Genomic DNA, 27,932 nt, shown 5'->3' on the forward strand with positions numbered 1-27,932 from the left:
TTTAGTGAAACCCTGCAACCGAAATATGACAGAACTTGTCAAAACAATGTTTCGGGTTCTACTAGTATCTGGCTGGATGCAGCTAGACTGCGCAGGACTCTTTAAATGGTTCTTCTGCTCACCCTCCACCTATCCATCTATTGGTATTCTTCACGGTTTAACTTACAAGTATCATCAATCAATCCCCCTGAAACGTGAAGACACCTCTGGCTTTTAAGAACAAAGATTGGGTGCCACTGCTAAACGCCACCTGCCAGTTCCAAGCACAGATTCATTGGGCAAAGCAAACGAAAGAGGTCCATCCTTAAAATCTTCATGTGACGCTTCACTTTGCAGTACCTTTTCCGCTTACTAAAGACGTCATAGCTGTTCTTCACTTTTAGAAGCCTACGTACCCTTTCCTACAGTCATACTTTATGGTACCATTCCGAATAGATCTAAACAATTGGCGAACATATACCACATTTTCTAAATGTTCAATTTCAGGAAATGGAATAACGCGTCGAATAGCCTTCCACTTGTTTTTGGGAAACACCGGAACGTTCCCAAAAGAATTAGATTAACAATTGGGCGAAAAAGGGTAGATTTACAAGGGAGTGCAACAACAACCCACCTAGCTGTACATTAACTATGTTAATTTGTTAGACGAAAAACAACTGCACCCATTATTACCAAAAAATGCGCATGTAAATTTAAGGAATAGTCAACAAGTCATCACGTGAACTCTTTTAAAAGCGAGTTTAAGAGATTTTCACGAGATGACAAAGCTGATTGATTTCAAATTTCAAAAGTCCATACTGAATCCACTGTTCATGATATTTCCAATCTAAACTGTTCAATGATACAACTCCGTATCCATGTCCTATATAGAGTGCGGAGATGATTTGCCTAAGTAACGTTCGTAAATCAAATCATTCCCACTCCGTTGTCCCGGGTGGTTTTGCTGTCAGGTCATACAAGACTCTGAAAATTCCTGGAACAGTGAAGACGGCTTCATTCATCTTGTCTACAACCTAATAAGCGGTATCCATGTTTAGACCAAGTTCAGTTTTTAAATGTACCACTTTTTACGTACCTCTTGGGCCAGATGAGTATCAGGAATTGTAGGAAGTCCAATCATAAAATCCTGTGAAAGGAATGGTCGAAAAATGACTGATCGCTGGCATGATTGAATGCGTTGACTCGAATCGTGGTCAAAGTGAGAAGGATCAAGACGATTGGCATCTGGGCTAGCTTCTTATAGCAACCCGAATCCCGTAATGTTTTATTTGCCAAATAACCCGCTTCCCTCAAAATCGCCAAATTGTTACTCATTAAGTAGGCAGGTGTAACGGTTGTCACCGATTCACGCACCAAATCCGGTCTCAAAGCCCCTGTAATATTTTCTTTTATGATGAAATTGAATAATAGGAAATATAATACATGCAAAAAAAATTGAAGGTTGATACCTTGTCCGAGAACTAGATTATTCCAAGTGAGATTTAAATCGTTAGCTGTTCTATCTGCCACTTTGACTAACGTATTGCTAATAATTCGACGTTTTTCTTCTGGATTAGCAGTCCGACATAACGAAACAGTTTGGCGGCCATCCACGTTGGTGGAAGCATCGTAGAAAGACAAACTTGATTAAAAAACCCAAAACAATTCGAAACATCAAATCGCTGGTTTGAGGAAGAAATGAGAAGCCACTGTCTGTAAAAGAACTCGGTCATAGAACAAGAATTATAAACCGTGCAGAAACAGTCCAGAAAAGTATCTCAAATTACCCGATGATTGAGTTGCTGTAAAGTTGTGACAATCTGATCGGATTCATCTTTACTCAGGAAACTGTTATTGATATTGATGATCTGCACTCGCAACGAGTCGTCACCCTGTAGAAGTGCTTTATGGAGAAGGGCAGCACAAACGGTGGTATCGGCTCCGCCGCTTACCAATATGAGCACGATCTTATCACGTACGACCATACGCCGGATGTGATCGATACACTGCTGATCACGTTTCTCTAATGTGAAAGCTCCTTTCAAACCACAAATGTCGAACAAGAAGTTATGCAACATTTTTCGTCCTGAAATTTTACACCAGCAATTAAGATCAATGTTTCGCACCACATGGAAAGGAAATCATCATACCGTTTTCATTCAATCATCGATCAGAGAAGAGTCAATCAATCAAAGTCAGTCAATCATCAATCATACCGTTGTCAGTCAAATCATGGAACTGGACTCCGTAAAGACGGCGTTCAGTATCAGCAATAGTGGAAATAATGTGACGCAAAGATTTTGCGACGCAACGCAACCCTTCTGCAACCTTGTCTACGCTGTCACCGTGGGTCAGTAATACCATTTGCCGAGTCTCTAAGCCTTTAAACAATGGGCACTCCGTTTCTACTTGGTTCATGAATTACCCATCTTCGCTAACATCTTTTCTCTCTACCGTTCCACCTTAACAGAACAAAACAAACAAACAAAAATATAATAAGCGTTACTTATTTTATGACATAATTGTTATTTCTGACTTGTTAAATACTGCTGTGAAATAACTTGAATAATAAAAATTTGATAAAACAGAATTGGTTACCTAATTCTTTGTTGATTAATTGCATGCATAACAAATTCCCGGCACTGGAATACGGTCGGTAAAGATTGCAGGGTCGTATAGTGGGGAATCCGCTGAATAAACTGGGATGCCCCACTGGGATCTGTTCAAAAGTATTGTAAAATTCATATTTGACCCAACCATTTCAGAAACTTAACCCTAAACATATCTATATACTTCCATGTTTTCAAATGTTAGGTTTAACAGTAACATTAAGCAAAAAAGCCAACGAAAAAATGTCTCATTAGTTTTGTGTTTCAATGTTTACCTCCTGAAATTATAATTGCTTTATAGCCTTGTTGAAGCAGAAAGGGCAACTGGGATTTTGAGGGCTTGAATATCAGATCCCACACATTATTCTCTGACTCTGCAATCTAAATAAAATAAAATTTGTTTAAATTATTGATTTTCATAACATCTATCACCCATGGCTTTCTGTATGGGTGTCTGCCTGAGAAGTGGAAGATTGGGGAATCAATCTCCACTTGTGAAAATAATTGATCTGAAGTAATAGGTCATATGTTGTTTCATTTTACCAATGTACCAAACTAAAAACGAGAAACAAATGTTTAGTCCTCCAGCTTTAGGTTTTTCCTGCTAATTGAAGAATACCAAAAAAGTCCCTTAAATAACACAATTGCACATTTGTCAAATACCTTTAACATATTTTCCCGAATCTTTCCAATGACATTTGGTTCACATCACAGCAAAACCTTTAGTTTGTTGATGCAGGAACTGAATTGGAATTCACTTGGACTTACTGGAAGATTTCTCTTGAAGTTGAATCCATGGCTGCATAACTCATTTCTGAATCCATGAGTAAGTAAACTAAAGAAAATGTGCTAATCCATGAGTCTTTTCTATAATGTAAATGAAAACAAAGTAGAAATAACAAATCTCTAACATCAATAAAACATTTACCTTTGGAAAATACCAAATCTCCATTTTAAAAATCTCACATCTGTTGTCAATATTCAAAAATTCCAAGGTGACTCAACCTTTTTTGTCTACACATTTTTGTGGATTAAAAGTTGGAAAAGTCTATTGCCCCTCAAAAGTTGAAGTGCGACCTTAAAAGTTTTCAACTTCAAAATCAGTAGCTTACCATCATAACTACTTTGTCCCAATTCAGTTTAGATCTTCATTTACCTCATCAATACCTAACAAGGAGAAAATCTATTAGCAAATTCGTGCAGCGAGATTGAAAAACGGTACGCTTTCGTTCTTTTGCAGTTTTAACATGACTTTGACTTTTTGGCTATGTCGTGTCATGCCCTGTCACAATAACAAAACCGGATTTTAAACACGTTCTTTTTTTGTAAACTATATTAAACTTACATACCTTGGATAATATATCATAGCATCTCACTACACAGCATCTATTTTACAATAAAATCTTTGTTAGATTTTGTTACCATTGAACATTTAATCATTTATGCTTCGATAGCAGATTTCCAACGAATTAACCTGGAATTATAACGCCATTTTCTAAGATAGACGATTGAGGGGCGTGACTTTAAATCATGAGCCTGATTGGCTAACTGGCATCTGAAAACTGATTATTTAATGAATAATCGAAAATTTCAATCGATATTCTTACGTGACAATCGATGGCTTGTGATCGAGTTATGTGTAAAATTACCCGATTCTTTTTTTCCAACCCGTGCCCCGTCGGGCTATATCACCCAATTTCCAGGCCTTTCAAATTCCTGGAAGGTCCCTATTTCCTACTCGTAAAATCCATTTCATTCACATGTGGTCTCATTTCTACCACAAACTTCGTATACCGACGTATTATGGTTCAGTTACGATTCACTTATTTAATGAACTACACAGCGCGCTTTAATACTACAAAAAATTTAGCAAACACGTCAGTAAAACTGATCGACGTTTCGGTTTATTTATGAAATTCCACAAACAGAACTGAATTCTTTTGGAAGTCCGACATGTCCACTGTCATGAATACACGATTGCTTTTCTTCAGGCAAAACAATTAAACCGCTCAATTTCTGCGCAAAAAGTGAATTTCTAAGTCCCTTGTGAAGTTCTAGCTTAACATCGTTTTCAGTCTGATGGTATATTAGAAGAAGTCGCGACATCATTATGTGACGTATTTTCTTTGTTGATACCAATTCTTTTCAAAAATGACTTGGCCCAGTTAGTTGTTAATTTAACAGGGCCACCAAATTCTGGTAAAAGAGATGGCTCTTTTTGGAGGAGAACCTTAGTATGAAAAGAAATATATTGATGATCATTAAAAAAAGCAATGGTAAATCTGTGAAAGTACTTGACGGGCAGTAGCCATAGCTACAAAAGCGTTGACACGCTCTCCGGAGCGTTTGAGTTCTCGAATGCATTCCTGGACGGCTTCGTCGTGCGGTCCTAGGCGAAGTGGTCTTCCGCGGGGAAGTACGTTCAGGTTGGTGATTTGTTCTTCGGAAGTTCTCTGTTGCGCAACGTATTTGTCTCGCAATCCTCGGACTGTGCTCTCAGGAATTTCGTGGCCTACTCTTTCCTTAAGAAGTGAAAACAATCAACTTAGAGAATCTGTACCCAGACGAAATTCTTGTATGTACTTTAAAATAATCCGCTGCTTCTTGACAACCATACTCGGCTGCAAAGCGTCCAATTTCCAAACGAAATTGTGGAGGGTAGGTTGCATAGCTACCTCGACCATTTTTTTTTGAAATCTTAGTTTTCTGAGCTGGCATCTCATGTCCAACGGATATTTGAACAGCCGGATTTAATTCAAGCGGTGGAGGAGGAGGAGGAGGAGGGATAGCCGCTGGGGAAGGAGTTCTAGGAACAGGAAGGCAAGTAGACGCGGGAGGATTTTCCGAAGGATGGTGAATAATAGACGTTGAAACGTCAGAACACTCTTCATTCCAGTTCCTGGAATACGCTGGTAGCTGGACAGAGCTAAAAGATGGTTGATATTGGGGAGGTGGTGGCAAAGAACTGTAGGACGGATAAGGGGGGACTGGCTGAGACATCACATTGTACATGTTTTGATGTTGGTTATGGTAGTTGTTTGCTGACTGATGGCCGACATACATGTGTGTGTTGGTGTAGTGCCCGTAAGGTTGGTGATAGTAACCAGTGTCTGGAGATTGTTGCTGAAGAACTGATAAAGAGGAAGGAGGGGCGACCGATGAAGGTGGTGAAGGGGGAGGAGGTGGAGGATGCATAGATGATGCTGACGAAAGCGTACGACGAAGCTCTGCTGCTGGAGGCCCAAATATTTTTCTGAATTTCCGCACCGTGCTCTCCTTTACAGAGAACTGCAATTTGTCACTGAAATGCCGTACAGCTGCTGGTACTCCATGCACAGCCGCATATTTCCCAATTTCTTCTCGGACTGAGGCGCAAAAAAGATGGCGAGCGAATGACATCGACTTTCGTGATCCACTGAAAATGTATAACACAATGAAAACAAGTTTTAGCAGAAAAACTAAGTAGTACCTATGATCTAGTTGATTCGCTGGAGTTATCCGTAGGTACATACGACGAAACTTTCTTATTAAGGAGATGCTGATTGTTTTTTCCAGCTTAGTTGAATATAGCTTTTGGGTAGCGTCAAGCCCACATTCTGCAGCATGCCGCCCAATTTCTGCCTTAAGTTGAGAACTGAATGCATGATGGGCCTGAACGAAATTCCTAACGCTGCTGTAGCTCACCGGAAAACCTGATTATTGTTAAATGTGCAGCAAAGCATGATTTTACACTTTCTTTGAAGGATGCCCAATATACTACCTAGAGAGGTACTGAAAGTGCGTGCGGCATTGTGAGTACCATGACGCATGGCATGTATTGCGATTGCTTCCTTCATTTCAGCAGTGTAGCGGTGATATTCGCCCCGCTTATGACGCTCATTTCTTGATTTTCGCACTTCCTTTGTTTGTGCGATTAAAGCTCTGACAGCGGCGACAGCAGTCGAAGTAGAAGTTCTATTATCCAAAGACGGGTTTGTGGATGTATCTTCTGTTCCATGGAGTGTGCTTTCAGTGCCCAACATCCGATGTTTTGAGTTAGACCTCCGCGTCAATCGCTGTTCACTACATGATGTTTCGTCACATGGAGGACACTGAAACAATTTCGATTTTTTTCTTGTTTTTTGGAATTGATTTCCAGCATTACTTGTTTTCGCAAAACAGCGTTTAGATATGGCGTCCAACGCCGAAGTGTTTTTGACAACCTCGTTCCGTAACTGGAAGTTGAACATATAATTGCAACCATTTCCTCCAGAAAACTATGAAGTCTACAACATTACCTTCCATAACCAACCGAGTATCGTTGTTCGTTTGTACCAATCATCAGGATGTCCCTCTAGATACATGTCTATTCTAGTTTTCATATTGGCATCAAACTCGGAAGATTCTTTCTCTGAGAATTTTAGGTGGTTTTCTGCATTTAGAACAGTAGTTGTTTCTGTCATAGAAATTAGCCTGGCAAACCTTAGTAATAGTTAGTCAGTCAATCCACTATCTTTTACTGTTAAGTGATAATCATGGTATCTTACTCTCCTTTGAGCTCCATGAATTCAAATGAATTCAGTCCATACACTGTGCATAAAGCTACACCATAGCTACATAGATTTTCAAACAAGAATTCAGCCATGTCATACGAACTAGGTTTGATTGCTGCTACTGAAATCCAAAAGGATACTGGATCATAAATTATCAATAGCAAGTACTTCTCTTGAGAAGACTGATTTGGTTTGATTTGATGAAATTCAATTTCAGTCCAAGGACAAGTAACTTTGTTTGATTTCACAAAGTTAAGGGTTGTCATTGCATTTGACTTACACACAGTGCAATTTTGGACATATTCGGTTATGCTTTTATAAGAGTATCTCCAGAAATGTGTTTGCTGTAACATCCTGTGCATTTTTTTAACTCCATTGTGGAAGCCTAAGAATTTTCAACATTTTAAGCATTCCTTTAAGTATTTTCTTAGCCCTTACCTTTAGTCCCATCAATATGAATCTGTTCTAATATTGAAGCTTTGGCATTCTTATCAAGTACAACTTTTCGAGGTTTGCGCCTACCATAGTACAATTCTCCATTTTTCAGCTTCAAAGGGTTAGCATAAGAATTATGAAATAACAACTATATATGAGATTCAAAAAACCTAAAAGCATACGAAATAATTTGCAGCTTGTGTTCTGATCCATTGGGCTTTTGTGCTAGTATTGATGTTAACCCCAGTTGGATCTTCAAGGTACCGAAGAATTTCTGCATAATACTGTTCGTTGTCTAGTTCATGATTATCATTAAAACTCGCCATTTTTTGTACGCAATGTCATTTTAAACACAACGCTCAGTAACGCAAATGTTCAAAACAGACAGATGAATTTCCCGACAGGGATTCTGTCTTTCCTCTGTCACCAGTTTCATAATTCACCAGACCTAGAGATCCGGTTCTAATTGACTGTAATCGGGGTTTCCCACCCCACGCTTTTTGGAAAAAAGCTACTCGGGGACGATCAGGTAACTTTTTTGTCAACCAGGGTGGGGCGGGAATTAGTATAGCCTTAAAGTTTGACCATCGCTCATGGACCTACCAGTCCAGTGTTCTTCTGAATTCAATTAAGAAGATAAAGTCAAGTGTGTTGGTACATCAATCAAGTTTAGATATCATCCCCGATAATGTAACCTATTACACCGCACCGGTCAACCTGAAAGATGGTCAATCGGTTACAACCCGGGTACGTACGTGTCAAGGGATTCAGTTCGGTTCGGTGTAAACGGTTAGGAGCCGGAGCCATCTTAAAACATGGCGGCTTAAGGGGCGCCAAATCTAAAAAAAAAAGAAGCGTGATTCACTTACCAACGAAGTTAACTACTAACAAGTCAAGCGGCGTCAAGTTATTTGATTGACCAAACAGGACCTTTTTTCCCGTAAAGGGACCGCATATACTTCGCTTGTTTCTTGGCTGGAAGTCAAATGGTAACTTTTAAATTGTACCCTCGTATTTTAGACCCAAACAGCATTTACCTACAACACTGGAACTTTAAGTATAACTAACATTTTCTGTTTTCTGTAAATTCAAGAGAAGTCTAATGTTGAAGAAGACGACGAGACATTCGTTACACTTCGGTTTCCCCGGATGTCTTTTTATTAAAAATCTAGTTACACATTTCAAGGAAATTATTACAAACGAGTTTCTGTTTTTAAATTCCTGAGGTTAAATACTTACACACTTGGCAATTGTAATTTGTAAACCAATTGCTTGAAAGTTTGATTAGTAAATCCATAAAATCTATTCGGGAGCTTATTTTCATTACAAAGTCGAGCTTCGGTGATGCGCCGGCGCCCTTCGCAAGGCTTTACTTTTGATGTGATCTTGCAGACTTTGCACTGTTTTACGAAGCTCTGCTTCATCGTGAACGTAGAACACCCTAATATGCTGCGTGACTCGTGGGTGGTCTTTGATTTTCTTAAGAGCATGCATCAGACACCAAGTTACAGGTGAATCTGCTTTGGAATGGCATTCAGCTCGCGAAAAGAAGAGACTAGCTTGGCATATTTCGCACTCCATTTCTCCGTCATCAGTGACAGAAGTCTGCCGTCGCTTTTTCCCATCTTTCGAGCTCGGCTCAGATGTAACTGGCAACTTTCGCCACTGTTGAACACCAAAGTCCCTTAGACTGGATCGCAGTTGAATTTCTTCGTCAACGTCCGGTTTCAATATGGGTAGGACACGTTTCAAGACGTTGACAGTTGAGCGGCTGTCATGAGCAATACTCCAAAGTAACTGCTGCAAAGAGAAAACAGTTGGTTCGTTGTTGATTCTGAGTTCTTTGAAACAAGCGTCCCCAATGGGAAGCCAATCCATAGGAGCGAAGCAGACGCTTTCTGAAACGCTATAACCTGCAAGTCAACAGGCAATCATTTAAAAAAATTCCATTTATTAAATAAGATTTTTGTACACTCTAACTATACCTGTAGACAGCGAAGAAGTAAACGCTCGTGGCCATACGACAACAAACTGGCCAGACTTTTGTATGGTGCGACTCAGACTGACTTTCTGATCGGCTAACATCGTAGGAGGAACCATGACAGTATCCGAAGACAACCAGACGGATTTGTCACCCTTTACGAGATCCGGAACAAGCTTATTCATGGCTTGGTGTAAAACACTCTCTTGTAGTGAAGGCACTCCGTACCTGAAATAGCATGAAATTGTCTTTAGAACACACATAACGTTATGATTAGACTAGCAGATCACTATCGTACCATATCTTATCTGCTCCAGTGTGCAAATAATCAATCCATGGCAGGCCATGAGGGTCACGGTACCAACACGAGGCACTGAAAAGCATACTGACATGTAGCGTGGGAACAGTGCAGCCCGGAACAGGACCAAGACTGCGCAAAACCGAGCCATTATTGTTGGTCAACACTACACAATACATAAAAAAAAATAAAAAAGAGGAAAATTATGTGGGGTGATACTCGCATCGCTCTGGCTCATTTTTTTAAAACGAAAAATACCTTTCAGGTTCCATGGATGTCTAGATGTCTTGTTACAAGGAAATCCATAACCAGACTGGCCTGAATCGATGTTACCAGAATGGACACGCACATGTGCAACACGTTTTGTGACTAGCTTCCAATAAGCGGCTTCGACCTGCAATAATAATCCTCTCTGCTTAAAAATTCAGCTTTGCTTAGAAATTATGCTTCGTTTTTTTATTTTTTACCTGCGCTGGGTCTAAATCCGATGCGTCGGTGGCTGATGAATTAGTATTGGGAAACCAAACCGATAAAGTATTGCGCGCAATGCGATAAAACGTACTCAATGGCATACTGCTGCCCTTAACGACGCATTCGTTTTCATCTTCGTCATCAGTTAAATGTCGGTTCTTCTGGGATTCGATCTTGTGCATAAGTTTTTTGCGCTCTTCGTCCGACAGAGTCGCATATGGGAGCAGGTACTTGCAATAGATGGAGTCCAATTTTGAAAAACGATCATGGGCACCTTGAGGAATCTGGGGTTGGAAATTGAAGCAAAAAAAAAAATTATTTTTGTTAAAAGTTACAAAAGACGATTGGATTGAGATGTGGATTACTTTCAATGTATCTGCAACTTTAGACCACAAATTGTTCTCGAGGACGTGACCTGGACCTCCTAAATCTTGGACAGCTTCATACAAGCCAGGGAGATCTACTTCGATGCCACCAATGCAAGGGGGTGGTTGGTAATTTATGTTGAGTTCTCTAAGATGACGGTGAATGGCTTCTAAAATACACGAGTTTGTGCCTCTCCGGCGAAACATTCGATGAACATATTGGTTGTTAGCAGTAAAACGCATTCCATCTGCTACTTGGCACTCGGGTTTGAATGAAGCTGGAGGAACTATGCGGCAGATGCCAAAGCGCTCACATTCATGTTGAATTTTCTCTAAATATTCGATGGGGTCATTAAACTCTTTTTCGTCCGGATGGAAGACGGGTGCATCGATCAACGAACTCAGGTCATAATTTAATGGGGGAGTTTCCACCGTCCTCTTGATATTGGTAGAACGCTTGCGGCCGTTGGCCTCAGATTTTACTACGTTGGTGGTTTTAGTATTCTTGATTTCCAATCGCGCTGGCCTTTTTGTATTTGTTTCCTGGGCTTGGTTCAATGATTTCTTCCTCGTCATAATCGCTCGTGCACCTTGAATGTCGTCTTTTTTTGTTTTGCTAGACGCAGTTTTGGAGGAGCGAGTAGGATCAAATGATCGAGTCCTAATACTGCGAACAGGTGCATCTTCTTCGCTTGACGAAGAGGATAATGAAGATGAAGAACGCAAAGAAGAAGAGAGTGAGCATGATGAATCGCCCTTTTCGGAATCGGAACTGTCGCTATCGGAACTCTGCGACTCTGTGAAGCGCTTGGCTGCTTCTTGCAGGATAGTTGATCGACGTTTTGCACGACTGGTTGACAATTCAACGCTGTTTCTTTTTCCCCGAACAACAGGAGGCGACGAAGGGAGGTGGTTTAGGATTGCGTTCAACAGGAATTCGACTTTTCTTCTTAGGAGGCGATTTCTCCTCGTCCTTCAAATATTGAAGTATGTTGTGATCGTCTAGTTCGGATGAATAAAATTCTTCTTCCTGACCGATAAGCGTCATAAAGAATGTCGCAGCTTCTTTAGTTCGTCGTGATGGACGTCGCGTTGGTGAGGCAATGACTGGGGGGTTCTTTAGTTTTTTAGATGATTCTCGAGTCTGTTTTGCTGCTACATTCGTTTTAGCTGTATCAGAACCCGATACCAGGTTTTTGGTTTTTTCCTTCACGATCGATGTTTTCGAATTTTCCTTGATAGATGAGACTTTTGACTTCTCGTTAACAGAAGAGCGTTTTGATTCCGAATCCAATGGCTTTCCTTGTAACTGAACAGATTCGGCTTTGGCAGGGTCTTTTGAAGCTTTTCTTGACGGATGATTAGGTGCTACCACAGTTTTTAATGATTGGCGAGTATTCTTGCTTACGGGGATGCTGGAATTCTCCACCTTGTTACGTATTCGGGGTTTTATTGTCACTGGTTCTAATTTTGATGTTATTTTCTTGGCGGATAAGGTACGATTGTTTTGCGGTAGTTTTCTTCTTTTCACAGTTGCAGAAAATGGAGTTGTCTCATCTAAACTATCTGCATCCGAGTCTGAACCGTCGTTAGAGGATGCTGAACTCGAACTGGACTGAAATTTTGCATTTCGTAACTGCGAACGGGTGGATACTCTCTTCGGCAAGGGACTTGCTTTATGAACCTTTTTATTTTTATGAGTTAGGATTCTCGAGGATTTGGAAGCCGAAAGATCTGTGCAAGATTTCATACGACCCATACGAGTCATTATTCCGGAATTGACGATAGTTTTGCGAAAGCTGGAATGAATCCGGCCAACTGAGATTTTTGTTTTATTAACACTAGATATTTTCTTTACTTGTGATGTTTGTTTAGGTGGCTTTGATTTGGAAGCCATTGGCAATTTGGCTTCTGCCTGTTTCAGATCAACTTTGCTGCAAATTTCTTGCTTGGTAATTGTGCTTCCAGATGAAATGCCATGCTCTGAAGAGGGGACCCCATTAGGAAAGTTATGGTATACAGGATCCCCAAAATAGTTTAAGGAAGCTGGAAGAAAACTTGGGCAGCTTCGAAAACACAAAAATTCTAAAAAATCTTCAGTCTTGGGGCAAACGTCTGGAACAACATAATTTGCTGGGTCATTATATGTAGAGCCTGGTGCAGTTGATTGATTTGTTTGGTATGTTGATCCACTTTCCTTTTCTCTATCTTTTAAAAGGGTGAAATTTGGGCTTCCTTGAGCAAATTTTCTTTGTGCATGAACTTTGGGTCTAGAAAGAGAAAACAAAGAAATTTTAGATATTGGGAAATATGTCTTAAATGGGACAACTGATGTTAAGGCAGACAATATATAGCAAAATCAAAACGTACTTTCTCTCTTCTGTCATCCCACCAGACTCTCTCAGCTCTGCCACCTTTGTTTTCTTTTTCAGCAGCATAATGACAAGTATAAAATTAATTTCCACAAAAGACAAGATCGAACATCTTAAACTGAAAAAACTTTCATGCCAACATTCGAATACACCAGTACTAGATATATTGGAAAACTAGGTGAAGTTTTTATGTCAGTGAGTTTACGCGCGACTTGGCGGTTCCATACGGCCCAACGCATAAACAAAGTAGTTCTGCCGACGTTGCCGCTTCGCTTCTGCCAGTAAATCAACCGCCACCCATTCCTACAAACCAATTTAGGGATCAGCTCCCGCGTGAACTGGGTAGCTTTTTTGCCGACTGGTTTTGTTTTTTTGATTTTCGATGAGATTCTGCCGGTTTCGGAGCATTTTTTTTTCTACCCATGGGCATTCGAGCGGCTTTCGGGTCTAAATGCGATGGAAAAATCGGCTACAAAACCCGATTACGAACCCCGACTACTGAATAGTAGTATCACAATGTTTTTCCCCCCTGGCCTTGCGCGATTTACTTTATGGCGGTTGTTTGGATCTGACTGGGCTTCGCCTTAGTCTCGTTGCATTTCGGAAATCCCTACGTTCTTCATGCTACTGCGAAAAGAAAAAAACGACGGTTTGCGAGACCAGCAACAACACAACAATTCGGTGCAGTCAACAACGTCGCATCATGGAACTAACACATTCCATCCTTCATGCCCTGAAAGACGTTTATTTCAGGTCGTTGGATCAATCGCCGGCCACTGAAGTTCAACAGTTACCAGAGCTAGCCGATTGATGCAATCCGTAAATACATCCGGAGAGCAAAGTCTGGTAAACATTTGGTGTTACTTTCTCGGTGCAAATGCGCCACCGACGAGGGAAACTAGGTTGGTTGCCCGTCTGAGAAAAGTAAACAATTAGAATCAGCCAATGTTTAATGTCAAAATAAGATAGATGAGCAAAACTCAATCATACCTTACCACGTTGAGGTAGAAAATCGCGTTGAAATTTCCATTCATCATAACGCTACGTTTTTGAAACAGCCATCGTACTTCGTAAACCTATGAATCACGAAACTAGATGAGACTTAAATGTTCTTTTTAAAAATGGAGGTGAACAACAACAAAAAAAATGGCAATGAAAACAGAACGCAAAAATTGCTGCAAAGAAACCCACGTAGCAATTAACTTGTGCTGCTGTGGACGAACGATTAGCGTGCTATTCTTAGAGAGCACGTAAAGCAATTGACTTTGGACCGTAAAATAAGAGTAAGAAAATAAAATCTACCAAGTAGCGACTTTTGTCTTTATTATTTCCCTTTCACGAAATATGAATTTTGTAAACCACAATCGTTTGCGAATCCATTTCCTGTATTTCTATTTCCTTTGTTTGGCAGTTTTCTTCCACCGAGAACCTTGCTGCCGAAAACGTGAGTAACAAGCTCCTCGTGTTTAGAAGAATTTAGTAAAAAAAAAAGAGAGAATGTGTGGTTATTGTTTAGATCTCTGGATGCGAAATGACTCATGGAATTTCTTCGTGTAGTAAAATGCCCGTTTGTGAGTTGCCAATGTGTAGCCTATCTGATGAATTGGGGTCAATTTCATTGCAAGCCTACGACCGCTTCTTGGGGCGTCTTAAAAAATAAACAGACGGTGTTGCAGTCATAGACAGAGAAAAAAAAAACTGAAGGAAGAGGAGTGAGAGACGGATAAGAAGGGAGGGGCCATTAGTTCGTTAGACGAAGCCTATACCAGTTCACATTTGGGTTCTCTTCCTCTATCGTGCGGTGGCTGTCTGAGTGGAGTATTCATTTTTTTGTTGTTGTTGTTGTACTTCCACATTTTCTAAAATGGGGAAATATGACATGCCCAGCACACTCAGTGATCAAAAGTGCAGTGAAGAGAGACGGGATAACAAAGACTTTCGAACGAGAAGCGGTCGTGCAAAAGTTCGAAAGTATGCTAATCGTCAAGCATTTCAAGATCGTCGAAAGCCATGGACAACCACAAATGGCGCAACTTGCAGTCCTAATCATTTCGATACCGCGGTGGACGATCCGACTTTTAGCATATCCAGCGAATCGAATACTAGTCGCACAGAATTGAAGAATTGCACTATTCAGGCTGGAGAACCATCTTTATGGCTCAGCGGTTCCTCTGTTTGGACAGAGGATCAACTTAAGAACAGTATAGACGAATTACTGAGTAACCAAGAAGCGAGCTCAGTCCACATCAAAACCATACTAGGATCAACTGAACAGTCACGCAATTGGTGTGAATTACCTTCTTCCTGTTACAATGCAGCAATCCTGTACGCTTCAATGACGACCAACATTGCGATGTTACGGTTTTTTCTTCAGCACGGAGCTAGCCCCAAAGCTGCAGATTGCGAGCAGAGAACAGCACTACATTATGCTGCCAGTTCTTCGGCTGTGGCAGCAGCCGACTGTATAATTTCACTGAGAGAATACGGTGCTGAAATCAATCCTTGGGATAAACTCGGAGTTGCTACTCCGTTGATTTGTGCCGCAGCCGCAGGAAACGCTGATGCGGTTAAAGTTCTGCTTCACGCCGGTGCGGATGTCAATGCTGGTTTAGCCGACCCCAAATATCCCGACAGTTCGACGCCTCTCGTTTGGGCCGTTCGGGCCCGTAGTGCCACTTGCGCAATCCATTTACTTGAAGCCGGAGCTGCTGTCAACAGTCCGCAGGCGTATAGCGAAGCACCGATACACGTAGCAGCAACTCAAGGAGACACAGATTTGATGGAGCTGCTCTTGCAGAAAAAGGCAGACATTCGTGTACTGTTCGGTCGTGAACGAATGAGTGCCTTGCATTTGGCAGCGGAGCGTGGAAACTCTGGTTGCATTCATTTGTTACTGAATGCCAAAGCAGATTGTAACACCGTTAATTTTCGCGGCCAAACTCCTCTACATTTGGCTACTTTATCACAATCAGTTGAATCTGTCGCAGCACTGCTAGAAGCCGGAGCGAGGCACGACATTTGTGATAACGAGCTCAAATCTCCACTACACAGCGCTATCATTAAAACCTCACGTTCCACTGATATTGTGCATCTTTTGATCACTGCGGGAGCTGATATAAACGGGCGTGACAATTTCGGTTGCACACCTCTTCATCTTGCAGCCATCAATGAGAATTCCAAGGCTGCTACAGTCCTCGTTCAAGCTGGAGCAGATCTGTCAGCCAAAACAAAAGGCGGGGTCTCTGCTCTGGACTTTCTGGTTCGACGAACTCCGGACGTTCTTGCCACTATTCCCCGTCGACTCGATTCCGCTGTGATAGTGGCAGATCACGATCCACTTGACCCCGATTGCGAACTGCATTTGGATTTCAACGTTATCGTGCCCGGAGGAGATCAACAACGTCTCGGTGAAACGGGATTTTTGATTACTCTAGTGGCAGCCGGACAGAGACACATTCTTCAGCATCCGATTATAAGAGCCTTTTTGCACTTGAAATGGTTCAAGATTCGCTCGCTTTTCATCGTTTCTCTTCTTTTTCACGCCGTTTTTGTCCTCTCTCTGAGTGCCAACATCCTTTCAATCTACGTCGTCCATCGCAACCGCAACTGTTCAGTAGCCAATAACCAGCAACCGCCATTGAACAATGAATCGGATGTAATGTGGGATTCAACCCATTGTCTATATCCTCAATGGCCGTTGTGGTTACAAGACGCTTTTAAATACTTGAATTTGGTAATAATGTACGGTGCATATATCAAACACTATATCATTCCTAATAATTCTAACCGTTATAAGGCTTTTGGAGCTCTATCGTTAGGAAAAGAATTCTTCCAGCTGCTTCAAACGCCAAGCGAATATGTTCGCAGCTCTGAAAACTACATACAGTGCTTCCTCATTATCGGTGTTGTGGCCATCAATCTGCCCAAGAATTTGAACCACGGAGACTGGCAACAACATATGGCTGCAATAATTATAGTAGTGGCTTGGATGGAACTCATGATGCACGTTGGAAGATTCCCAGGTTAGCACCAAACAACTTGAATGATTCATTACGTATATCACACGTTTACACCATTTTTTTTTTTCTTTTTTTCTCAACAGTGTTTGGACTCTACGTGCAAATGTTCACCACCGTTGCTGCCAATATCGCCAAGTTCCTAACGGCCTATATGAGTTTGATTATTGGTTTCTCTTTAGGATTATCCGTTCTCTACCCTGAAACAAAATCTCTTGCACTTCTACCGTATTCTTTGGTAACCACAGTCGTGATGATGACAGGAGAGCTCGAGTACAGCAAATACTTTTACGACGATGGTTATAGACCTATTTATCCAATCACCACACTTGTGGTCTTCTTAGCCTTTCTTCTTTTCGTTGTCGTCGTGCTGATGAACTTACTCGTTGGTTTGGCCGTCTCCGACATTCAAGGCCTTCGCAAATCGGCTGGATTGGATCGCTTAGTCAGGCAAACACGACTGATTGCTCGTATGGAAAGCATTGTTTTTTCTCCTTGGTTGAATCAACTGCCGTGCTGGTTTGACACACGAGCTAGAAAATTTATACAGAGAAAAATTCTCGTTGTGCCTCCTACTCACCACCGACTGTACACTGTCCGACCTAACGATCCGCGTGACAATCGTTTTCCTCCGGACATCAAAGACAATATTTTGAAAATTCTGTTGGCTAAACCACACAAGAAATCCTATCGTGAGCTTCATCGCAGTAATACGAATCAGTCGGCTCCTCTGACTGAAGAATTATTCGATGAGTTGATGCAAAATGTGCATCGACTGTGCCACAATTGCGTGTCGCAGATAGTCCTCATGAATAGTTCGGTGGAAAATCGATTGTCTAAACTAGAGAATCAATGGATTTCCACGAAAAAACAGTTAGACACGTTGATCGGAATACTAACGGAGAGGCCATTACCACCGGGTCCCTCCCCGGCGGACAGCAACACAATGCAAATTCCCCTGGACTTTCTAGCCATAATTTCTAAACAAAAGTATTTCAAAGGGAAGAAAAGTAAAGGAATTTTGATTTAACTCTATCACGTTCTGTGGTTAGACTAATACCGTTTTTCAAGCGTTGCTTGAATATTACTTGCCGCATTTTGTATAGTGGATTTTCAAGTGACATTTATGTGTGGCTTTGATATATTTGAGCTATTTAGCTATGCAATGCCCCTCTTTTAGTTGGGTAATTTAACTAACTTTGTACCAAGCATAAATTTCTGCCGTTCAAGCAATAATTTTCGTTCATCTTTGTTCTTTTAAACGACGTTGGCAGAGTATCTGCTACAAACATGTATCCCCAATCAAGAAAGCTAAGAAATACAAGATTTGATTGTAATCCGATGAAAGAATGAACATCACAGTATGATCCATTCTTCGAACAAGCACAGTTCTTGTATCATGTGCATTTTACCTTCTCTGCATTCTTGATTTCCAACTCACCGTGGCTACCAGAGATTTCCTGTCTGATCCAATCCAGTTTGAATTGGTGACCTCTTTCAATCGACAAGACAAAATGTGGAACAAAAATGAATGTATTGTTACAGTAAGGCTAAAAAAAAAAAAGGAGAGGGCATTGATTCCAATTCGACGCGTACAACAACATGTCCGGTTCTGGACGCTGATCAACTTGCATGGCATACAGCGGCATTCGTCACATTCACAACAAAACAACGACTCCTTGTACAAACTTGCGCGGAAATTTGAAAACCAAACTAAAAAGTGTCACAGTCGCATACATTAAAGAAAAGAACACGTACATCAAGTATATCAAAAATTGTTAAATGTAGGCTATCAGCCGACAGAACTACTATTCAATGTTAGTGCCTCGTGTGTAAGGGAGAAGGTGCGTGTTAAAAATGATAGACGTATAGTAAAAGATTGGGAAGTGTGTCGATCTCGAAACTCAAAAAGAAAAGAAAACAAACAAAAACAAATGCAGAAAGCACTGGCACTTCAATAACCTTAATTATTTAATAGTTTTGCGATTTTTTTTTTTTTTTTTTTTGTGCGTGCTGTTCTCAGACTCCCAACAACAGCACTGCAAATCGGGTTGATAACAAACTCAATTCTTCTTCATGGCAGGAAAACGGTATAACACAATGTAGGAATCCGTCAAACTTGAACTATATCTCTGTCAGTCACAATGCAGTCAGGATGAGCTCATTGTTATCCGCGTGCGGGAAGGCGGCCGAACGACAACGCAAGTCGGGCTGCGATTGATAGCAGTAGGCTAAACGGGATACCGACCGACGACGACGTAGAGACACCTGTACCTGGCCCGGCGGGAGTGCGCCCAGCGATGAATGCAGAATGTTGGCCAAACGAATTTGCGGATTGTCGTTCAGTCTCCTCTTTCTCAGACGAGCCATTTTGGCTTGCTCCTCCAGCTGCAGCCAGCATGTGCGTCCCGCTTTGACGGTGTCGCAGCGCTGAACGGGATTGACCCAATAGCAGTCATCATCGCTATGATAACTGAGGGTAAAGCGATCGCTTAAACGGTCGTGAAGGCGTCGATTGTTCCTCGATCGAATGGTGCATCTCTTCTCCAGCGAAGGAAGACGGCGAGACGGCGCTTGATCGGAATGGTTGAAGTAATATTGCGACAATGGTGGTGATGGAGGATGGACATGATAGACGGGCGGTGGAGGTGATGATGTGGGTGATTGTGATGGTGGCGTTGCACTGGTGCGATATTTGATAGTTCTGCCGGCAAGTCCTCAGACGAGGGGCGTTTTGCGTCTCATGCTGGCCAAGCTCAAGATAAACGCCACCAACAGGACGGAAATGGCTGCAATCAGCACCCACATGATCGACTGGTACGGCTGTGTCGGATCTTCAATCACACACACACAAATGAGAAATTCAAGTCAATTTGAACATGCCAAAGGATAGCAAAATGAAATTACCGCCACGGAATCGGCTGTCGAATGGGGGCCTGTTGGTAGGATTGGCAACGTCTTCTTCTCCACGCGCAGCTCGTTCCAATGACGGTAAAAACTCGTTCCAGAATTCCACTTTGTGTCGTGGGTAAGGTACACGAGCCAGCTGTTCGCGAATTTCGTAGTTTTTCAGTTCATCTTTAGTTGACGGTTCCCATTTGAATCCAAACTGTGACGGCGTGGGGTCTCTGCAATAACACGACATTCATCGCATAACAATTGCGGCCCGTACACACACTTCGTGATCGTTGAAAACTTACCCCAAAGAAGCGAATTCGAGCCAGGCACGTTTCATCAAGTCACTGACGGCCTCGTCCTGTCGGCTGAAACCTACCCCAATCTCTTGACGGTAGACGGTGGGACCGAACAAGTACAGCAATTCTGAGCCATGAGGAGCTCCTGAAACGAAACAATTCATGTAATCACAGAAGCAACCAGGCCCCAATCGATCAACAATTGATGGAATAATCAATCCACACCTGTCGTATTCAGGACATTGTTGAACGGATCTGAGGTGGCGTGGGCGTAACGGTAGATGTAAGTCGGCACGTTATTTCTGACCAGCCCAGTCACGAAATGATCGTGCGGAGCTTTATAGTAAGCCTCCGAATAGAACTGAAGCAGCTGCTGCAACATGCCGGCTTTATCTTTGTCAGCAACTTTGTCGAAATAGTGGTAACGAATCGTACGATAGACAGCTTGCCATGCGGTACGAAAACCGTAAAAGTCGACAGCTCGCGGGATCGAAGCTGTCCGAACCAAATGCACTAGATCGTCGTACGTCCGACGGGCCAAATTACGAATCATACCTGAGCAAATGAATAAGAATTAAATTTGAATTGCAAATGTTTGTTTGTTTTGTTTTTTGTTGTTGTGTGGAACGGTCTGACTTACTCAACATGCCAGCGCCTTCGCTTTCTGCCACGCCGGTCATGACACGCATTTTCTTATCGAAATCGCCTTTTTGCAAAGTTGCTTGAGGATTTTTGCCAAAAAATGCTGATTCCATCGGCGCGAAACTGTCGACAACGGGACCGAACAATTCGGTGGTGTTCAGATCTTTCTGATGGCGAGAAAAGGCTTGCAGAATGTCGGGCACTTCACGCTCTCGCAGACAGTGAAGCAAATGCTCGTCGACACGGTGAGATCGACACCCAAGTAAATAGGCAACAGCTTGGGCGGCATCTTTCGGATAATGCGAAATAGCCCATGGTGCGAAAAGCGATCCAGACATGACTATGACTCGTTCAAATAGTCCTATCATTGTCGTATTTTTTTTTTTTTTATGAAAAGAAATAAAAAAAACGTTAACATTGCCGATGGGGAAAAGGAAAAAAAAAAAACTAAACAATACCTTTCGAGGTTGGGGAAACCATGTGCATGGAAACACTGGCTGCTCCCGATCCGTGACCCATAAGCGTGACACGAGACGGATCACCTCCAAATTTGCCTATGTTTTTCTGAACCCATTTGAGGGCCATGTGCTGGTCCCAGAGGCCCATGTTGCCAGGTGTTTCCGGGCTCTCCAATGACAAAAAGCCTTGAATTTTTTAAAAACAAAAGGTTTGTCATTCAACTTTTTTTTTTTTCCAGTTAACACAGATTTTTTTTTTCAACAAATGATTATCAACAGTTGTTTTTTTTTTTTGTCTTTCAACCTACCGAAAATACCCAAGCGATAGTGAACGGAGACGACGACAAGTCCTTCAGCTGCCAGATCCTCAGCCGGATACTTGCCAGGATTACCTTGAATGAACATTTCACCCTCCAGGAACACAATAACAGGATAGGTCTTGACCGATAAGTCCACTGGTAACTTTTGGAAACAAAATATTAAAAAAAAAAGTGGGAAAATAAAAAAAATGTTTAGATATTCTTGGAATTGTAAAGACAGAATATATATTTAAAAATAAAGAAGCATTGAATGGAGAGGGTTAAAAATGAAAAGAAGTGACGCAAGAATTGCAAATCTAAAAGTCATGGAAGAGTGAAAATCAGCCCGGAGGCGACAGTGAAATCGCTGGATTTCCCCAGTCCCGATTTGGGGAAGTAAATGGCAATGCAACACGAGCATTTACAAGAAGAAAAGTTTCAAAACGGGAAAAAAAATTATTATAGATGAAAAGGAAAAGAAGGGAGAGTTTACGGAGTTTTGCACAATGACGTCATGTTATCACGACATTCGTGAAATTGGCCGAACAGTCCCTGTCAACATGCCAACTCCAATCGATAAGAAAGAAGTAAAAAAAAAAAAAAAAAAGCGGGGAGGGGGAGAACAATTAAATTTAAAAAAAAAAATAAAAAAACTTACCTCTGGAACCCAAACGTTCACGAAAAGACAATCTTCTGACGTTTTCAATCGATCCATGTCAGGCTGTGGGCACGCCGGCCCAAATTGGGTGGCGATGATGGCCTTGTTTGACGGTTGAATTTCTTCGGGCATCTGGTAGAAAAACAATCAAATAAAAGAGCGTGAATTCAAACAGTTCCAGAAATTCTTTCTACATGGGGAAATCCATCCCGTTGCATGTGCAAACAAAACCGGCCATCATTTTTGTTCGTGCAGACGATATCGAGGACGGGATTTTACCGAGCCTCTTCCCTGTGGATTTATATTTCCTTGTTTATGGGTTTTCCGAACGAATTGGAAACTTTTGCATCTTTGCAAGGCCCCACCTTTTCTATCACCTTGAACCAGTCAGCTCATATAAGGAATGGCCGTTTCTAGGTTACGATCGAATACTAAAACGCTAACTTCATTAATGCATTGCCATACTCACTGGCCGTTTCAAAAAGATTTATCGACTCTTGGTTTCAATGCAACTCCCACCATCTTGTGACTGCAACAATCTCACCTCCTCTCAACGACTTTCGTTACCAAGTAACTTTCTCTTTGACATAGTAAGACTTTATTATTATTATTTTTTATGGACGTAAATTGGCTGAAAAGAATTCGTACCAAACAACAACAAAAAGGGGGGAACGTAACGATTAATGAAAATTTGATTTTTCGTGAAATGCGCAGCACGAAACTAGCGCCAACAAGAGAAATTTGTTTTTGGTTTCGGCGCCGTCTCAGTCAAACCCAAAACAATCAGGGCCAAAAATGATTACGCGTTGGGTTTACGTAGTAGTTGCTACTGAGAGACGCCATGGACTTTGGGATGAGGGACAAATGTGCCCTTCCATTCAAAACCCGTTTCTACACTCGAGAAAAGTAGAACGCGGAGAGAAGAGAACGAAAGACACTTAACACAAAAAGATGTCGATTTCTATGGCCATTAGCACACAGACGTTTGATTGACCCAACCTACCCTCGTCCAGAACTATATCCTTTTGGACCTATGACGACAAGGGACTTTAGACTAATGGATCCCCTAAAGTAGACGGGCCCATAAATCCTTTTCCCCAATCAGGTGGTTTCAATCTTCCAACCATGAAATCCTTCTCCTTTTTTTTCCCCCTCAAATTTGTTCGGCAGTGAAGAAAAGGACGTCTGATTACCCCGTACTCTCGGACAAGGTCGACGACCCAATATCTAGTAGTCCTTGAGCCATTCAGGTAAGAAACCAACGGCAATAAAAAAAAAATAAAAATAAAAACATAATCGGCATCCACGGCTAATTAAAGTACTTAGACATTATATGTAGGTGGACTGTTATCTCTCACTGTGTCTACCTATACGCAGAAGTAACATTGAATCTAACCCTTAGGGTTTTATGAACAATTGACGAAGACACGAATGTTGATGTGATGCAATAAGTTTACCCGGAAACGGAGTGGTCCTACAGGCGGCTGAGCATAAGGAATGCCGAGGAAAGCGACAACGGTAGAACGCTTATTCGAAGGTTTTTTTACCTAGAAAAAAAAAAAAAACAAAATAATAAAATAAGAATAGAAAAACAAACGTGTGAGTCATATTTCGAAAATAACAATAACATCATGCACTGGCCATCCGCTGTTTGCTTTCTGACAGCGGACGAGTCGTGCCTTGTTATAGAAATACTTGAGGAAATGAAAGATCATCAAAGAAGAATGCAGTGGTTAACGTTTCGCTTCATGCCACGTCTGCACAGTTAGCTACTGGAAAAACAACAACAACAACAACATGAAATTGTGAACCGCCAATGGTCAGACCTCAAGAGAGTGGGCAATCGTGGAATATATACACACCCAAAACCGCGATAATAAGAAGCACAATCGCAATGTCTTTCAACTCGCTTTAATTATTTACCGTATTTTTCTGTTTTGGCTGTTCCATATATTTTGTTCTCTTTCGAAAACAATGCGTGTTGCTTTTCCTTCCGTCGTTTCCTTTCGGCAGACAACCATTCAATTTTTGTCAAAGGATTGGCAAGTATTGAAAAAAGCGGAAACACTAAACGGAATTCAATTCTTTTTATATTTATTTATTTTATTTTATGGTAAACGACATAAAGGCTTTCAGGTAGCTCGATCTAAAAAAAGGTGGATACTTTTTTGCTCCCCTCTTTCCCTAATTTCACCTGTTCTTTCTCCTACGTACTTCACTCTCATTTAGCTTTAAAAACAAACTTTCAAAAAGACTTGGTCGACTAGCTTTCGTTTCATCGATGGCCTGCGGACTGAAATTCACTGGCGCCGGCCAGTGCTCCAAATCGAGTCGATTGGAAATAAAATGATTAGAAAGTGAACGCTGCAACAACCAACTACCATTCGACTTCCGCATGTAACGATGCAGCAGTCGGGTCAACCGGCAGAGCTCCAGCTGGAACGGGCAATTCCAGTCTGAAGGACCAAGAGATGACCTGAATGTTTTCTTAGCCCCGCTGGCAACGTGTTATTACCCTCAAAGAGAACTGTATATCTCTGCACACACGAAGAAGAAAAAAAGAAACGAGGATAGAAGAAAAAAAGGAAAAAAAAGAACTAAAAAAGACCTTAAAAAGACGACAAGTCTACAAGAAAAGAAAAAAAAAAAGAAGAAGAAGACAAAAAAATATCAAGAAACCAACTTACGCCTCGTATCTCGCCCTGGGGTAGGACGACACTAGGATCCTGAGCCAAGCTAGCACTCATCCAGAAGAAGAGGCCGGCCATCCAGAAATGCATCCATCGGCCCATGGTGGCCAGATTTTCTCTTTTTCTAAAAAAGACTTACTCTTTCGCCGTTTTATTTTAAGACACCGAAAGTGAAAAAACAAAAACTTTCAGTTTTTTGTTTCCTTTTTTTTTTCCCAACCCTTTTCTCTGTTTGACGCGATCCTTTTAATTGGCAAATACCTTGGCTTTTTTTTTTTTTTTGGTCAAGTTCGAAGATTAGCCGTTGGCAGGGACACACGTACGTGCACGGATGTCGCTTAAACAAGTTGGGACGAGTAAACAAAGGGTTTGGTTCGTTGAACTTGGCAGACGTGCACGGGGGTTGATGCAAGGTGAGCGAACTGAAACACTTTTCTTCTCCCCCCCGAAAAATTCAACTGCGAGGTGGATTGGTATCACCAGGTGTAAGGATAAAAAAGAACAAAAACGGTTCAATAAAAAATCACGTACAAAAAAATAAATAAATAGCGGATTAAAGGGTATTTTTGTGTTGTTGTTGTAAGGCACGGAAGGGGTCGCACCTGTGCAGCACCTCGTCTTTTAGTCGACTGAATAGCACTCGCCAGTTGGCGGCCTTCTATATGCGTGTGCATTCCGTCTAAAAAAACCTCCACTCCTCCCTCCCCTTTCCCACCCCTCCTCCCTCTCTTGCTGGTTCTCTTTCTTCTCTTGCGCTCTGTACCACAAGCTCGCAGAGAGTCAGGGACACACACACACACACAAAACACGCTAGCGGTTGCGACAAGGTTGCGAACGTTATTCGTGAAAAATTTTTTTTTCGGAATCCCCTTCTCCCGTTCTTGTTTTTAACGTTGAACATCATGTTCCGTGACACTATGCCATGCATTACGTTCTATCGTAGAATTTGAAAAGACCTATTTTTGCAACTACATTCGCTACTCGGAAAACGGACATGAAAAGAAGGAAAACGTCGTTGAAAATGAAAATAAAATTAGGCCGGACGTCTTTGTTTGGAAAAAAAAAAGTACGGCAAACGAAGTTCCAAAATTCTATGACAGTTCTGATTGTCCTGGTTTTTGCGTTTCGCTGCGAGGTAACGATTCGCGTATAGCGGAACTGGCGTTGTAGACTACCGCCGTCTGGGCTGCACGGCGCCAATGTATGGATGTTTTTTTTTTTTAATTCGTTTGTTGCAACCTTCTTTTTTTTCCCCCCCACCTTTGTGATCTCATTAGGACATGCCACATCCTCTGACAGTGCAGCGTCCGCACTTAGCATATTCTCGCCCCGGCATTTTTAGCAGTTTCAATCGACGGGTGTCAATTTCCGCTGCGGGCCTCCGCCTGCGGAACTCGTTTGGCTGGTTTTTAACTTTCGACGATCGGGTCCAGTATTACCACGCGTAATGCAGATTATGTACCTTCGGGACACGGAGTGCCGGGAGTCAGGGATGATTTTCGTACCTATTACATTGTTATTCGGCGTATTCACCTGAAGAACGAAACCCTCAGGTCAGGTGGAGACAGATCAAGAGCCTCGAGGCAAGACGTTGGATTGAACCGTAAAAACAATTTTTCCTGCTAGCCAAGGGTTGATCCAAACAGTTACCTATACACTGCAAGTGTTAAAATTTCGAACACAATTCTTCTTGGCCGCCAAAGACTCATTTCCAGGATTTAGTGACCAGCAACAAATATTGCCACTACACAAGGTCTTCTTCTTCAAACACAATGGCCACATGAAATTCGAAGAAAATATTCAGACGGTATATAAGATGGCCATCAAGACTATTTTCAGCTGTGGCCACTTGCGAGTTTTAACGATAAATTTAAAGAAACACATGGCCGACCTTCACGTTGATCAACTCTGTGTAAACAATTGAACATCGCCTAGTCACATCCTCCTGCCACAATATGTTACGTCAATTTCGTGCATCGCTTGTTGTTGAACACAATAAAAATGGTCGTCTGAAATAAAACTTTTGTTTTGGCAACAGCGCATTTCATTTCAATGTCAAATATCAATCAGCGTTTGAAATTCACCGTTGATCACAAAATTCATTGTAAAAAAAAAACGAATGCCGTTTGCAAAAGAAAAACAAGACTAGTTTCAGGAAACTGAAGCAAGTTCAAAAACGCTATTTTCGACATTTACATGAGCGTTTACATGGCCTCGGAAAACTCGTATCCGTCAAACGACCCCGACAGACCTTTTATGTTACATGGAAGTAAATCAAATGGAAAGTTTTTCGTCGATTGGAAAATTACAAAAAGAATTTCAAAAAATTGACAGGTTTCTTTAGAAAATTTATCCGGTTTTTTGTTTTCATAAAAAAGAAAAAGGAAAACAACTCGATTCCCCGTTTCACCGTGCATGATTTTACAGAACCATCGCAATTGCTTGGGTTTCTTGAAGTTACAAACTAAATAATACCTAAGGCTAAACTGTGGAAACAAACCGCAAGGAACAGAAGAGGCGAAAAAAGAGGACATTGTTCTTGCGCAACGTTCGTAATTCCACCTGACGTAACCCTGATGACTGTCAGACAGAACAAAATGCCGAAGAGGAACCTAAAAAATGAATCCCGTGTTGTTTTTTTATGGTCACGTTCGATTTAGCAGCCAATGTGGCAAAAAAAAAAGTGTTGACGACATACCGGATGTCTCAGGCCGTCCCTGTGCAAATTTGCTGTGACATAAACGGTAAAAAGGCGCCTGGCCTGTACAATAGCAATGGCATATCAGACTACAATCGGGCAACTTCCTGAACGCGGTGAGCCGCCAAACAAGTTCCTCGTCACGCAGAAAAAGGCAAAACGCGCAGCCACCGGTTGCTAATTTTCCAAGTCTTTGAGAATTGTTGCAGTGAAATGCCTCGAGAGACTTGCTTCC

General features: G+C 41.6%; 4 protein-coding genes, 1 long non-coding RNA gene and 1 pseudogene across 9 annotated transcripts; 1 reads left to right on the forward strand and 5 right to left on the reverse strand.

Moving 5' to 3' along the window:
- Positions 1–512: 512 nt before the first annotated feature.
- LOC116915307 lies at positions 513–2,397 on the reverse strand (annotated as a pseudogene).
- An 853-nt stretch (positions 2,398–3,250) lies between these two features.
- On the reverse strand, positions 3,251–4,114 carry LOC116916813. Its single transcript, XR_004390813.2, has 3 exons — positions 3,938–4,114; positions 3,517–3,870; positions 3,251–3,455 (listed from the first exon to the last, which is right to left on the reverse strand). It is a non-coding gene; the product is annotated as an uncharacterized LOC116916813 (long non-coding RNA).
- A 356-nt stretch (positions 4,115–4,470) lies between these two features.
- LOC116916634 lies at positions 4,471–8,029 on the reverse strand. 3 transcript variants are annotated; one of them, XM_045169894.1, is made up of 9 exons: positions 7,738–8,029; positions 7,559–7,667; positions 7,115–7,505; positions 6,866–7,040; positions 6,349–6,802; positions 6,058–6,280; positions 5,172–6,003; positions 4,883–5,110; positions 4,471–4,818 (listed from the first exon to the last, which is right to left on the reverse strand). In XM_045169894.1, the coding sequence occupies exons 1-9, from the start codon at positions 7,879–7,881 to the stop codon at positions 4,660–4,662; spliced, it is 2,715 nt and encodes a 904-aa protein (XP_045025829.1). In that variant the 5' UTR covers positions 7,882–8,029; the 3' UTR covers positions 4,471–4,659. The 3 variants fall into 3 exon arrangements, with proteins under 3 accessions (XP_045025829.1, XP_032777802.2, XP_032777803.2); XM_032921911.2 differs by having other exon boundaries at positions 6,866–7,049; positions 7,738–8,027; XM_032921912.2 differs by having other exon boundaries at positions 6,866–7,049; positions 7,726–7,853.
- A 655-nt stretch (positions 8,030–8,684) lies between these two features.
- On the reverse strand, positions 8,685–15,477 carry LOC116916624 (protein Jumonji). 3 transcript variants are annotated; one of them, XR_006643661.1, is made up of 10 exons: positions 15,340–15,477; positions 14,033–14,118; positions 13,041–13,957; positions 10,671–12,940; positions 10,302–10,589; positions 10,093–10,228; positions 9,835–10,000; positions 9,541–9,764; positions 8,795–9,468; positions 8,685–8,723 (listed from the first exon to the last, which is right to left on the reverse strand). XR_006643661.1 is itself a non-coding variant. In XM_045169895.1 (9 exons), exons 4-9 carry the CDS (start codon positions 11,244–11,246, stop codon positions 8,879–8,881), a joined length of 1,980 nt encoding a protein of 659 aa, XP_045025830.1. In that variant the 5' UTR covers positions 11,247–12,940; positions 13,041–13,957; positions 14,038–14,118; positions 15,340–15,477; the 3' UTR covers positions 8,685–8,878. The 3 variants fall into 3 exon arrangements, 2 of the variants coding, with proteins under 2 accessions (XP_045025830.1, XP_032777782.2); XM_045169895.1 differs by having other exon boundaries at positions 8,685–9,468; positions 14,038–14,118; XM_032921891.2 differs by having other exon boundaries at positions 8,685–9,468.
- LOC116916630 (transient receptor potential channel pyrexia) lies at positions 14,801–18,400 on the forward strand. The gene is made up of 3 exons (XM_032921907.2): positions 14,801–16,775; positions 16,839–17,064; positions 17,145–18,400. Exons 1-3 carry the CDS (start codon positions 14,907–14,909, stop codon positions 18,086–18,088), a joined length of 3,039 nt encoding a protein of 1,012 aa, XP_032777798.2. The 5' UTR covers positions 14,801–14,906; the 3' UTR covers positions 18,089–18,400.
- Positions 18,401–18,575: 175 nt separating this feature from the next.
- Positions 18,576–25,645, reverse strand: LOC116916794 (cholinesterase). Its single transcript, XM_045169899.1, has 10 exons — positions 24,997–25,645; positions 23,767–23,856; positions 22,310–22,441; positions 21,661–21,814; positions 21,353–21,538; positions 20,893–21,255; positions 20,478–20,807; positions 20,259–20,397; positions 19,966–20,186; positions 18,576–19,775 (listed from the first exon to the last, which is right to left on the reverse strand). Exons 1-10 carry the CDS (start codon positions 25,099–25,101, stop codon positions 19,198–19,200), a joined length of 2,298 nt encoding a protein of 765 aa, XP_045025834.1. The 5' UTR covers positions 25,102–25,645; the 3' UTR covers positions 18,576–19,197.
- Positions 25,646–27,932: the final 2,287 nt, after the last annotated feature.

Source organism: Daphnia magna, linkage group LG2 (assembly GCF_020631705.1).
Source record: "Daphnia magna isolate NIES linkage group LG2, ASM2063170v1.1, whole genome shotgun sequence".
Taxonomy (NCBI): domain Eukaryota; kingdom Metazoa; phylum Arthropoda; class Branchiopoda; order Diplostraca; family Daphniidae; genus Daphnia; species Daphnia magna.

Bases quoted from the DNA above. Each gene is read 5' to 3' on its own strand.
- LOC116916794 (XM_045169899.1), bottom strand. From the start codon at position 25,101: ATGGGCCGATGGATGCATTTCTGGATGGCCGGCCTCTTCTTCTGGATG. The intron at 21,815-22,309 runs GTAAGTTTTTTT...TGTTTCCAAAAG, and splicing joins TGAACGTTTGGGTTCCAGAG to TTACCAGTGGACTTATCGGT. The intron at 21,539-21,660 runs GTAGGTTGAAAG...AAAAAATTCAAG, and splicing joins CTATCGCTTGGGTATTTTCG to GCTTTTTGTCATTGGAGAGC.
- LOC116916624 (XM_045169895.1), bottom strand. From the start codon at position 11,246: ATGACGAGGAAGAAATCATTGAACCAAGCCCAGGAAACAAATACAAAA. The intron at 10,590-10,670 runs GTAATCCACATC...TTCCAACCCCAG, and splicing joins AAGTTGCAGATACATTGAAA to ATTCCTCAAGGTGCCCATGA. The intron at 9,469-9,540 runs GTATAGTTAGAG...GTTGACTTGCAG, and splicing joins TACTTCTTCGCTGTCTACAG to GTTATAGCGTTTCAGAAAGC.
- LOC116916630 (XM_032921907.2), top strand. From the start codon at position 14,907: ATGGGGAAATATGACATGCCCAGCACACTCAGTGATCAAAAGTGCAGT. The intron at 16,776-16,838 runs GTAATAATGTAC...AACCGTTATAAG, and splicing joins CTTTTAAATACTTGAATTTG to GCTTTTGGAGCTCTATCGTT. The intron at 17,065-17,144 runs GTTAGCACCAAA...TTTTCTCAACAG, and splicing joins GCACGTTGGAAGATTCCCAG to TGTTTGGACTCTACGTGCAA.
- LOC116916634 (XM_032921911.2), bottom strand. From the start codon at position 7,881: ATGGCGAGTTTTAATGATAATCATGAACTAGACAACGAACAGTATTAT. The intron at 6,281-6,348 runs GTAGTATATTGG...AACAATAATCAG, and splicing joins CACTTTCAGTACCTCTCTAG to GTTTTCCGGTGAGCTACAGC. The intron at 5,111-5,171 runs GTACATACAAGA...TCACTTCTTAAG, and splicing joins AAGCAGCGGATTATTTTAAA to GAAAGAGTAGGCCACGAAAT.